Consider the following 13,083-nt stretch of genomic DNA (forward strand, 5'->3'; position numbering starts at 1 on the left):
AGGGGAGAAGAGAGAGAGACATGGAGAGAGAGAGAGACATGGAGAGAGGGAGAGAGGGAGAGAGGGAGGGAGGGAGAGAGAGAGGGGGGGAGAAGGGGAGGAGAGATAGAGAGAGACATACAGAGAGAGGGAGAGAGGGAGGGAGGGAGAGAGGGAGGGAGGGAGAGAGGGAGAGAGAGAGAGAAACGTAATAACTTTATTTATACATCTTCTTGAAAACAGCTGTTTGTGTTTCTCAAAGAAGGAAGAAGAGTAAACATCAACAAACACACTAATAAAATGTCATCCACACACTTCAAACTGTAAAAGCTTCTATATTAGATGTAAAATAAATATATGCTCCAGATAAAATGATTGTGCTTATTGCATTTGAATAGATAATGACATAAATGTAATGATGTTGTACTGGTTTAAAAAATAGCATCATATCAGGAAGAGAGCAGGATTAAGGCTCACTTATTAGTGTTTGTATAAACAACTATAAATAAAAAGAAAATACAATCAACTATATAGAACTTATAGCAAGAAAATAAACATACTTCTTATTCTAACGTAATTCTTTAAAGTAAAAGTTTTTATATCTAACCAATAAATCAGTATCTGAGCGTATACATGTACAGGATTATACACACACAGAGTTTTCGGTGCCTCAGGTCTCAGACGCCAAAAAACTGCAGGTTCACTGCACGGTGTCAGTCGGCTTCAGGAATTTGATCAATGCAAACACATGAGTATTTGCATTTATGAAATTCAGCAGCAGCTGGGGCGTCTGTTCAGTTTGTGTATTTTTAGAGGCCGAGTTTTGGGAAATTGTGTTTATTTAAAGATTAATTTTGTTTAAATATCACAAACAGGCAAGTTGGAGCTATACAACCCACTCCGTCTGACTTTCCTACTGTGACGTGTCAACATGTCTACAAATGTGAAAAGAGAGACACACACACACACACACACAGACACACAGAGACACACACACACACACACAGGGTCGAACTGGGTCAGTTTCACTTTTTAATTGGGATTCACGAAAGGTCACGAAAATTCCACTGTGACTTCATAAACAAACAAAACTCAAACACAAAGCGAGTCAGGGGGACAGAAAGGTGTTATCACGAGGTACAGGCAATAATACTGAGTATCATAAGCTTTGAAATAAAACAGAATACTATTTGCTGCTGGACACATATACGTCATTGTTATTCAGGACACGACTTTTTTTACTGTGTTTGTTTTACCGCATGTTGCTGAACTTTGCATTTTTACCACTGTTAACATTTTGGCAGACAAGCAAACACATAAACAGGAAAAATCATCCTAATACATTACTTTACTTTGTCACACTGTGTTATTACCAGTAAAAAAAAAAACTCAATAATTACTAATAAATAATAACACGAGCTAAAATTCAGCATTAGAAACTTGTCAGACAAAGCAACGTGAATGTGAAGAATTAATATCCTAACTATCTTTAACACTATCAGAGGTGAAAGGTGTGAGTGTGACTGAAGTAAACTAAAAAAGCTCAGTAACACTTCAAGCTCGTTCATAACAAAAGTGTGATTTCCCTCCTCACGTTTACCTCGAAGTATCTTATCCATTTACATCCAGCGGATATAAAAACTCCACACACCCTCCACGCTCCTATTTGTGTTTGAGGAATTTTAAAAAGGTGAAAGCGTCGTACGTACCACTCTATTCATTTATAGCCTGGCTTTGTATGAATGTCATGATAACATTTAGACACTGCGTGGTATTGGCCCCTGCTGCACAGCAAATCTTTTAATTCCCTATGAGCCAGCGCAAATGTTCAGACCCTCAGAGAGGCTTTCAACATGCAGTTCAAAAGGTCAACGGGGTTTTAAACTGCGGCTGGTTCGACAAATGTAGATGACATTGTCGTACAGGTGCGCGCATTCTCATAAACACGTTTCTGTCTGAACACAACAGGCTGAGAAAGCTCAGTAACTAAATATTGGCAGAGATAGAGGCGGTTTCCTGGGCTATGAACATACTGTAAAGCTTCCAGGTCTAAAAGCAAGAGGACATACACTTAACTCCGGAAATTATTGACCAGTGAAGACTTTCCTACTGAAACACTTGATATATAAAGGTCTGGACTTGTAGCCTTAATATTTAATTAGTATTATTATTATTATTGATTATATATCTTAGATGTTTCATACCGTACCTAAGGATGCTAACCATTTGACAAAGCACATAGGTACATGAGATTTATAAAATAAGCAACACTGTGAGTAAATGCAGTAGGGATGGTGGTCAGTGATTTTTCATTACGTCAGTTTGAGGCGTCAACTCTTTTCTCTTAGAATGAAAGGTTACTTGTGAGGGAGAAACTGCAGAACTAAACCTGGGTTCACCACTTTGCTGTGTTTACGTCTCCGTGCTGGGTGTCAGTATATTCTGGAGAATCTTCTGGTAGAACGGGGAGAAGACCAGCTTGTTGAAGTTGACCAGGCAACTGAACTGGACAGCCAGCTCCTTCATCTCCTTGCTGACCGGAGCCAGACCTCCTGGGAGATGAACAGGGGTCTTCTGTTGACTGGACTCCAGGGAAGCCAGGAGATAGGTCTGAACCCGGGAGTCTGAGAGGAGAGGAGAGGGAGAGGAGAGGTGAGGAGAGGAGAGGAGAGGAGAGGAGAGGAGAGGAGAGGATGAGAGTGAGAGGAAGAAGAGAGGTGAGGAGAGGAGAGGAGAGAGGAGAAGATGAGAGTGAGGGGAAGAAGAGAGGTGAGGAGAGGAGAGGAGAGGAGAGGAGAGGAGAGGAGAGGAAGAGGAGAGGAGAGGAGAGGAGAGGAGAGGAGAGGAAGAGGAAGAGGAGAGGAAGAGGAAGAGGAGAGGAAGAGGAGAGGAGAGGAGAGGAGAGGAGAGGAAGAGGAGAGGAGAGGAGAGGAGAGGAGAGGAGAGGAGGAGGAATTCTCTGTCAGTACATAAACCCCACGTTGTAGGTTGTGTTGCTTGTATAAAATAAAAGCATTGTCTCTTATATATGCATGTATAAACAGTTGTATCATCTTAAAATGTATAATTTAACTGCACAACAGCTGTTAGCAAAGACAACAGGGTCAGAAACACTTGTAATTGATTCTCCATGTTGAGTTCTACACTGGTTGTTTTCTTCCCCAATGGGGTCATGTGACAGGAGCCTCACGAATCAGCGAAAGGCTACGTCATGACCAAAAAGACCCAATCAGCAAGTGGTGAGTGGGGGTGAGTGTGTACGTCTTTGTTTCCCACCACCAACTAAAGTAGTGTGGCCACCAGGGGTTTCTGTAGCTGAGTTGATATGGTCTCAAAAGGTGTCAGTGTCTTTACCCATCAGCTTGCGGACTGTGTTGTCTGGCTGGATGGTGGCAGAGATCTGTCCCTTCAGAATGCTCTTTCTGTCAGCGGTGAAAGGAGAGTAGCCATGTTGGCTCAGACACTGACTCAGCTCAACACACATCTTCTCTCCGATGGTGGCTAAGGCCTCCTGTGCACTGAAAGACCTTGGGACAGACAGGAAGAAGTTATGTAAGTGTGGCAACACTAATACATTGCATTACATATACCAGCAGCGTTAAAAGGTTTAGTAGTCAAGTATTTGCACTCACGGTTTGTGCATGTCTGTAATCATGACGTTGACGGTGGTTTTAAGAGTCTCCATCAGCCCCGGCAGGCCTGAGATGGCCTCCCCTGTTGTGGTGTAGACGATGAGGAGCACAGAGGAGAGCAGGACTAACTGATCAGCCTTCTGCTGCATCTCCTGGAATCGAGCCTGATCCATCAACACTGTCTATCGAGAGGAGGAGGAGGAGGAGGAATACAGTTTATGGTGGCAGATAAAAAAGAACAAGAACACCTTAAAAGAGATGAACAATTAACCGAGACCCAGCAATAAGCTCCGGGATCGAGGGTGTGTACCTCTGGGAAGGCGTCTGAGGCGTGGTCCCACCTCATCAGACGTAGATAGGCCTGATTGTGGACATTAAGGGGGAGGAGTGAGGGAGGGTTGGAGGAGGCAGCACTGGAACTGTCCTGGTTGGCCTCTCTCAGGTACTTCACTGTGTCCTCCAGCCACTTCTCAGTGTAGTCTAAGGCATCTGGAGAACAGCCATCATGTTAATCTCTAGTTAGGAAGGTTAATTCTTTATTTTACATCCAACCGTATACTCCAGCCCATTATGTAATGCTGGCAGCATAAATAATACAATAAATGATTAATAATGTCAAAGCCTCCTTACTTGGTTGTTTCTCCAGAAACTCCTGGAATTTGCCTCTCTCATACTCAACAGACTGTTGCATCAAATGAGGCCTGATGCTGCTCAGGGCGAAGTTTGCCATGTCGTACTTCATCAGGTCAAGAACTGAGAATATCGCCCTTAGAAAAGGGGGAGAACAGAGAAAATAAACCAACACTGTGAACACATAAACACGACAATCATAACAACTGATGATTATTACTGTTAATCTACTCTCATTAAGTCTGGATTAATACTGGGGACCTGCTGGCCTCGTCTTTTATCATCGTCTAAACTGACGTCACCCCAGAACTAACTTCTGGACGGAAATGGACTGGAATGAAATTGCACACTCGAAAAATAAACTGCGGCCTGGAACACACAGAGCTGATATTACTGCCTCTCCTGTCTCTGGTCTTACTTGAACAGCGGCACAATATCTGTGATGTCCTTCAGCTTGTTGATGTCCTCGTCCCTGCAGGGGGCGCACAGCGAGCCCATCATCCCGATGACGAACTGGGACAGTTTACGTATGTCGAGAGCTCCATTCTCCGCCTGCTGCTGGATCAGGGGCAGGTCCAGGACCTCCAAGATGCGGGCGCGCAGACGGCCGTGGTTCGGCAGAAACAAAGACAGAAGAATCTGTTGAGAAGAAAGAGTGGATGACTAAATGTAGGGAGGGATGAATAATGTCCACATAAAGATAATCCTGCTGCGGTGACAAATTTCTACAGGATCATATTTGAAGTGTGAATTGAGCCCTGAGGATTTGGGACCGGTTTACTTCCTGGATCAAATGAATCCCCTGCCTCACCTCTTTGATTTCAGCGAGTAGTTTGATGGCGTGTGTGTACGACGGTGGATCCTCCTTCAACTGTTCTTCCAAGGTATCCCAGAATGCTTTGTGCATAACCTCCTTCAATCTCTGCTCCAAACTGTGCAGATGGCAAAGGATGCACTGATACTTTTCCAGGAGCAAATAACCTCATGCGAGGACAAGGGCTCATGCGACAGTTACAATATAAAAATCGAACCCTCACCTTCCTTCAGGTGGCGCTGCAGGTTTGACTTGAAACGCCTGGTTGACCATGATTTCATGAGCCAGAGTCATGTTGGAGACACCTTTGGCCGTGTGCATCATCTGCTCCACAGAGACGAACTTGACAGCGCTCGCTGTGAGGGAGGAAATAACCATCTTATTAAAATGAATTTGTATTCAGACATCTTGCACAGGGGAGGTCATCCGGAGCCGTGGTATCCAGGTCCTGTCGATACACGTTCTCGACCAATCGTGAGTCAGTCTCAGCTGTCAATCGTGACCTTTGACCCCTTTTCTTTACATCATCAAATAACTAATTAAAACTGTGATTAAAAAACACTGAAAAATTACAGAAACCATCTTTGAAAAAAATAGATTCAACGTGTACTTTGTCTTTTTTAGTTTGGTCCATGTTTAGATAGAGGAGGCAAGGTTTATGACCTGTACTGCAGTGAGCCACCAGGGGGCAATCAAGACGCCTTGGCTGCAGTTTTTGGAGCCTTCATTTCTTCCATCTCTATTTACATTCTATGGTTAAGAAAATGTTCAATGGAATTTAGTGGGAATGTTGTGCAGGTCAGAGGATCCACTGAGAGATATGTTCAGTCCACCTGCCTTAAAGCAAAGTCTGTATTCCTACAAATGAGCAGGAACAAGAAGTCCCAGTTTCCCACACACATTTGTAACGTCTTCATTCGCCAAGCAGGACATTGACACACATTTTTAAAATTAAAGGGTTGTTGCACTATACATCTCATGTCAAACATTCTGTGACAACTTTCAGAATTAAAAGAAAGGTTTGTGTCTTTGTGGGATAAGTTTCTTTATTAATTTGTTCTAATCTAAAAGGTAAATGTGCCAACACGCAGGTCTTTAAACATGACCCCAACTGAGGCTAGGGAAGCTGATATCTGGACCTCATACAAAACACTGAGGGTGTGTCACTAACTGCATGTGTTTGTTTGCCTGACATCCGAAGCCCCCTGTCTCAATCCCATTAAATGTGGTGTGTGCGGGTAAACAACCATGTGACTGCACTGAAAACCATGGCCACGGCTTAAAAACACTATGCTATCACTGTTACAGTAAAATATAATTGACTGATAAGCAGCTGTACACCACAGAGGTGTAAGGTTTCATCCTCTGTTGTCAACATTACCACCACTCTGTCTTCATTTGTGCACACGTCCATGACGTCGATGCAGGACATGTTAAAGTACAATGAGGACGAGAGGAGCTGTGGTGTTGAAGGGTTAAGAGAGGCATCGCAGGCAGGAAGATTTTATTTGCCAACCCCTGAAGGTACAGGCTTGTGAGTGGACGGTTATTTTCACTTACTGTACTAGAACATTCATGTTTCTTCTCCACCGAATAAAAACAGGGTTGTTTGTGTTCTCGACTGAGTTCATGTTTGTGTTGCTGCTCATCTTGACAATTGCTCCTCGAGGAGATATTCTCACATGTGGCTGTATGTGAAAGTTTGGGCAAATTACATATGACTAGAAATGTTGAAGTGAAAATCTAATTCAGTGAATTCAACAGAGCTGTGGAAATCCTGATGAGTGAATAAAGAAAGACTCATTGCCTTCGCCCAGTGGGTTGTGTTTCCATCGGCTGTTTGTTTGTTAGCAGTATTACACAAAAAGGAGAACGATGCAGAGGGCGATATGATATTTCTGAGTGTGTGAATCCTTAGTTTATCCTCATGTGCACATGGTGGGTGTGTCTGTGTTTATTTACCTTCCGTACGGTCAGTTAAAGCCTGTTCCTCACCTTGTGGAGTTTGACCGCAGGGTATATTTTCCTGCTCTCTCTTACTCGTCGTCTCCTCAGCCCTTTCCTCATTCGACCCCTCCTCGTCTCCTCCTCCATCCTGGTGATCTGCCTCCTTTGGCATGTTTGAGTCTGTGGGATGAAGCAACTGGTCAATACTGTGTAATGGTATGTAACAGCTACACATGTATGTCTGAGGAGATTCTCAGTCATCCGGGTCATGGAAGTTCCTATGTTTAGCTTTATTTGATTTTATATTTTTTTATATCTCTAGTCTTGGATTTTAAGTTTTACTCTTGCACTGTTTTCACTTTATTTTACATACAGGTTGTCAAATGCACAACTTTGTTTAGCTTCAGTTATTTATCTCTAAATCTGTATTTATATTTGGCTTCAATACTCTGCCTCGGTCACTTGGCATCACCTTATACTTCTAATATTTGTATTGTCAGTATCTGCATTAGCATATTACTTCTTCACAGTGAAGCTTTGTAGTAGTTTCACTGCACTGAACTTATTCTGGACTCATTTTGACCTTTTACTATTCTAATGCTCTTGTGTTTGACTGTTTTGTTTGCTACTGGATCAATAAATTAAATAAATGATCTGTCTGTCTGTGGACCTCATGTCACAGTACAGACACAGGGATGCTATCACATGTCACCGGTCTGTGAGGGGTGAAGATGGAGGGTGAAGATGAAGATGGAGGATGAAGAGCTCCACAGATGTAAACACAACAAAGCATCGCGGTCATGTGACTGTAGCCGCAGCCAGGGCCTGATCCGCGGCGACGCTACTCACCTTGTGTCCGTTAGCTCCGAGGATCGAGGTGCGTCAGCTCCACTGCGACGTTAGCTCAAATCTGCGCGTTCCCGACTGTCAACAACAACGACGACGACGACGACGACACAACAACAACAAAACCTAATGGACGCGCTGCTCCGTCATGAACACTTCACCGCTGTCGCACGTTTGTTTACAGGCAGTCACCAGAGAGACGCCATTGTTCGATCCCGAACGTTCCTCCACTGCTGCGGCAGACCGGCCGACACTTCCGGGTTTGGGTGTGGTCACCGTGACGTCACAGTCGAGCCCCCCTCCCGCACGCGCGCGCACACAAACTTATTTTGTTGTGGATCATATTGAGTTTTATTTATAGTTTTATTTGTCACGTGCAAGTTAACACAGAGTCAAGAGTACAATGAAGAAGTACAATTATTATAATAATAATTTAATAATTCAATAATAATTAAGTTAAAATAAAAGTAAGGTGCTGATTTTGTTTTAATCTATTTTATTCTTGTTTCAAGTTGATATTTAGTTTTATAAAAATAGATTTATTGAAGTTAATAGTTTTAGTTTTTATTAATAAATAGCAGGTAAAAACAGACTGGTTATGAAGCAAGTCAATACTTTTTTTGAGGATGGTGGGTGGACCATTGTGGACTAAGGGAGGAGACATGGTCGGGACAATTTGACTCACTCAAACCATAACTAGTTAATGCTTAACTTTTGTCCCCAATAAATACGTCTATAGTGTGAAATCTGTCCCCAGAGGAAGCTTGTGACAGACATGAGACATGAGACTTTTCAGGAGGAGCCAAGAATATATCAACTGTTTATTTATTTAGGAAGCAAATACATACAAATGCAATCATGTCCCGTAGGTGATTTTCCTCATATGCATCTTCACACGTCACAAACATTTCTTTTAAGTCAGTTAGCTTTTATCTAACTAGACAACAACTAACAAACATGTAAAAGTCAAAAACTCCTTTTAAAGCTGCTGAAGGAATTGACAGTTTATAATATTAGAGACAGAGTCTATCACCGGCCTCACAAATCTAGAGCATGCTCACAGCAGAGTCACCGAAGAACTGGTTGAATATCTCCGGGTGGGCTCTGTAAAACTGTCCGAGGAGACGCTTCCTCTCCTTGGCTGAGATCTTTGTGTTGGTGTTGATGCCGTTCAGCAGAGCCCACAGCTCCTGCTTGGTGGTCTCCTTCGTGGCGTCAGAGTAAGTCCTGCCGGAGACCTGCTGACACAACGTGGAGCCTGGAGGACAGAATCAACACAGAGGAAAAACACAGGGTTAACAGTGAGTTCAACTGGAACTTTCCAGTGACACAGCAATGACACATGTGGGAGTTATGCTGCACATGTTTGTCTATTTATTGACTTAACATAAAGATGGACGACATGAAAGTGAAGCCAGAGCATCTTGATCGCCCCCTGGTAGGAGGCTGCGGTACAGGTCACAAACCTTGCCGCCTCCTCCTCCATGTTAGCAGATGGCACATGTGCCAAAATAAAGTCAAAGTGCACGTTAAATACCAATAAAGGATCATCTTATCTTATGTTGTGGTGATGGACACTGGTGCATTTACCCGTCACATCGGGCTGCGTCCCCTGTACAAGGCTGGCCAGCTTCTCACTCACTCCTTTGTGCAGAACTCCTGGTATCTGGAGCAAAGAGAAAAATGTCTTGGTGGCACAGGATCTAATGATTTCCTGACAAAAGATGTCAGTGCAGTGACAGTGTTCCTGTTTTACCTTGAAGATTTCCTTTATGTTGCTGAGCATGAAGACCACGAGCAGGTCCTCGTTCTCCTTTGAAAGAGCTTTGCTGCGGACGATGGCTCTGGAGAAAGACCTCTTCACTGCTAATCTGTTTTCCATCTGAGGGTTCAACGGCACATCTTCATCGTCAACGTACAAATATACAGAAAAGAGGCAGAAGAGCTGTGGTGGAAAGTCTCACTTCTCCTGCTGCTTCGCAAGAGGCTGCGTCACATCAACGACTTTTAATTGTGCATTATCCAAAATAAGATTTAGACACCAGCTCTCACCTCCTTATCCAGTTTTATCGCTTGTGGATCAGCGGCCAGAGTCATGAACGTGAGCAGCCTGCGCAGCTCGTCTCTGCAGCTAGGTGGCAGCAGTTTCAAGCTCAGCTGCAGAGCCTCCAGGGCTTTGTCTAACTTAGCGTTCACTGGGGAGTCGAGACAGAGACAAAAATAGGACATTCAAAAATTGATTATAGGTAAACTGATGCTGAGCAACATGAGCAGTGATTGGATCAGCCAAGGTGCATTAATGTGAGGTACAAACAGGCTTTACATCAGTGACAATGCTTGTCCTGTTCTCTGGTATTACCATATTTGAATTATTGTGTAGAGGAATTGGGAAACACCTACAAAAGCACCCTGCTTATGTGATGAATTGAATTATTGATGTATTGATATAGATTATTGGTTGAAATAAATCAATCAATGAGTGTGAGACTCTTACCCAGCAGGTCAGTGACGGCAGTGTAGAAGTCAGTCATGTGCTGCGGCAGCAGTGGAGGTTGGTCTGTGTGACTGTAGTGTTTCACCAGAGTCCTGTACACCAGCAGTTTACACTGGGCCAGACCACTCGGGGAGAGACGAGGCTCATCACTGCTGTAGCCTGATGTGGACACACAGATCAGAATTAATACAGAAGATCTGCATCATCAGCAGGGATGACCGATCCCACACACTGACACACATCTGAAGCAGTTACCTCCATCTTGGTTGATGGAACCAGCAGGTGCTTGGTCACAGCTCTCCTGGTCCTGAGGGAACCAGTGAGGCAGCTCTCGGCTCAGCTCCACCACAGGCTGATCGGACAGGAAGTCCAGACAGTCCAGAGCTGCACACAGCCACTTGTCCTCCCTGATGAAGAGGAAGAAAAGAGGAAGAAAAAAGCAAATTAGAAAGAAAAAGAAAAATATGCTCTTAATTTAGACAGAAAATGTTTTTCAAAGCTCCAACACACTGAGTCTCCCTGAAGGCCTTGAGGATCTGTCTGTCCAGGTGGTTGCTGCTGTAGATCAGGTCTGGGTTACTGTGGGACAGCGGGTGTGACGGAGCAGGAGGAGACAGGGTCTGGCTGCACTGAAGCACCCCTTCCAGGAGGGGGAGCTCAACCAGGTTCAGCAGCCTGAGGAGGGTCTGCTCATGCCACACCTCATCTACCACTGAGGAGGGGAGAGAGACAAGAAATAAGAATAATAAAAACACCATGACCTGGTTGTTCCCATGGTGAATAAACACATGTGACCTACACGACTGAGGTAACACGGAGTCCGTCTGCAGTTTGCTGGGACTCACACTCTGGTTGTCCACCACGGCCTCCACTGACAAGCTGCTGGTGACAGGAGCGTCCGGATGCTTTGCTCTGGTGGACGTCTTAGTGAAGTTGACAGGAGTTAACGGGCGGACACGTGACCCGGTGGGACGCACCTGCTCCTCCTGCCTGAGGAGCAAAACACAGACGACTCAGAGGGGACATCCTCTGACATCAGAGCTTCCTGAAAACTCTGGTTCAGGTTAGACTATATGATGTGAGTCGGTAAAGGTTTGACGTCTTTCAGAGATTTATAAATTGTAAAGTGTTCAAATTTAATCTGCCTGATTTTAAACTTTAAACTTGACTTAGAACATGATTTAGACTCCGTACCTGACTGATGGAGGGCTGCAGAAGAGTTTCTGAATCCCGTTCACCGGCAAGACTCTGTCCAGCTCATCAACTGAAGGCATGTGCACGTTTACAAACCTGTGTTTGACATTTTAAAAGTATTTAAGTTTTTATAATCACTGTGATGTAATGAACGGACATCACTCTGCAGCGGGAGTGACAAGAAAACAAATATGTCTGTACCTGTAAAGGGAACTCTTGCTGTCTTGAAAGGAATCCTGCTTCTTGTCTTTCCCAAACACTTTGGTTCCCACCGCCTCAAACACCTTACACTCAAACAGAGCCTGGCACACGCTCACCACTTTGTCCCGAGACACGTCTGCACCTGTAGTTTAAATAAAGTATAAAAGATATAGAGAAAGAAAAAGAAGAGGATGGTTTTGGGTCATACTGAACTATCAGATCACCAATTATCTGATCTAAATCTGAGTAAAACCCAGTTTCTTGCCCCACTCACACACCCTCAAAGCCCTGGATGTTTTTTAAATGCCCAGTCGCCACATCTACAGCCTCTGAGCCGAGGAAACAGTCGCTGTGGGACTTGAGGTGAACCCGTCGACGCTTCACGGTCACAGTGGACCTGAGGTGAGAGAGGAGGCCGCTCCACAGGGAGGAGGACTGGAGGCCGGCAGGTCTACCAGACACTCCACAACCTGAGGGACACAGAGGAGCATGGAGGTAAACACACTTTCTCAAGGTAAGAAGGCTTATGCAGGGTGTGAGTGCAGAGAAGCAGTGAGACTCTTTATCTCTGTGCAAACACAACCTATTGTTTTCTTTGGTGCACACAGCATTGAGTGTTTCCTTTTGCACGACCAGGCCTTGATGTGCTGCAGCTCTCTGAGTCATGAACTCACCTGGAGGCCGCACACACAGTTTCTCTGCGAGGTTCAGGGCCGCAGCTCTCTCCTTGATTGAAGCCATGTTGGGCAGATGCAGGTGAACCGCACGTGCAGGATCCGTGACTATGCACAATGGCCTCCTGTGCATGTCTGGTGCTGTATTTAATTTGAACCTCTAGATGGCAGCAATCACTAAATCACATTAAGCTCACAGGCTACAGGAGTTTTATGGTGCAAACTGTTCTGACTCAAACACGTGCTGACTTGATTTCACATGAGAACATATGATGGAACACATGATAAATGTACATTATTCATGAATGATGAAAACGACACATGGTCAGTCATGCTGCCTTCAGGTGCTCAAGGAAAATTTAGACTTGGAGATGGAAGCAGAAACAGATATTCCCAAACTTTTCATCCTCTGAGGCTCCAAAGTAAAGATGTCAAGTAAAAGTCAGTTAAAGTTTATTCATAAAGCAGGTTTAAAGTGCTGAACAGGTTTGAAAACATTAAATACACTATTTTTTGTCATCCTGTATTAAGTACTATTTTACTTTAAAGCCATAACTTCTGTACATTGATAATAAAAAGCAATTGAATGTATAAATGTCGAGTATTGATTAGTTTTATTTTGACTAATTTCCATTTCCCTGTCTGCTAGTGGTTAACCATCTTATGTAGACA

General features: G+C 44.0%; 2 protein-coding genes across 2 annotated transcripts; both read right to left on the minus strand.

The window, feature by feature from the left end:
• Window positions 1–990: 990 nt before the first annotated feature.
• Window positions 991–8,148, minus strand: tcp11l1 (t-complex 11, testis-specific-like 1). The gene is made up of 10 exons (XM_034588668.1): window positions 7,852–8,148; window positions 7,051–7,182; window positions 5,279–5,411; window positions 5,053–5,173; window positions 4,660–4,880; window positions 4,242–4,378; window positions 3,922–4,100; window positions 3,612–3,793; window positions 3,334–3,506; window positions 991–2,603 (listed from the first exon to the last, which is right to left on the minus strand). The coding sequence occupies exons 2-10, from the start codon at window positions 7,172–7,174 to the stop codon at window positions 2,392–2,394; spliced, it is 1,482 nt and encodes a 493-aa protein (XP_034444559.1). The 5' UTR covers window positions 7,175–7,182; window positions 7,852–8,148; the 3' UTR covers window positions 991–2,391.
• A 608-nt stretch (window positions 8,149–8,756) lies between these two features.
• On the minus strand, window positions 8,757–12,554 carry LOC117763626 (DEP domain-containing protein 7-like). The gene is made up of 12 exons (XM_034588891.1): window positions 12,412–12,554; window positions 12,016–12,207; window positions 11,738–11,879; window positions 11,537–11,632; window positions 11,142–11,332; window positions 10,853–11,054; window positions 10,598–10,749; window positions 10,343–10,501; window positions 9,901–10,043; window positions 9,605–9,730; window positions 9,439–9,514; window positions 8,757–9,106 (listed from the first exon to the last, which is right to left on the minus strand). Exons 1-12 carry the CDS (start codon window positions 12,542–12,544, stop codon window positions 8,895–8,897), a joined length of 1,824 nt encoding a protein of 607 aa, XP_034444782.1. The 5' UTR covers window positions 12,545–12,554; the 3' UTR covers window positions 8,757–8,894.
• Window positions 12,555–13,083: the final 529 nt, after the last annotated feature.

This window comes from Hippoglossus hippoglossus, chromosome 6, assembly GCF_009819705.1.
Source record: "Hippoglossus hippoglossus isolate fHipHip1 chromosome 6, fHipHip1.pri, whole genome shotgun sequence".
Lineage (NCBI taxonomy): Eukaryota > Metazoa > Chordata > Actinopteri > Pleuronectiformes > Pleuronectidae > Hippoglossus > Hippoglossus hippoglossus.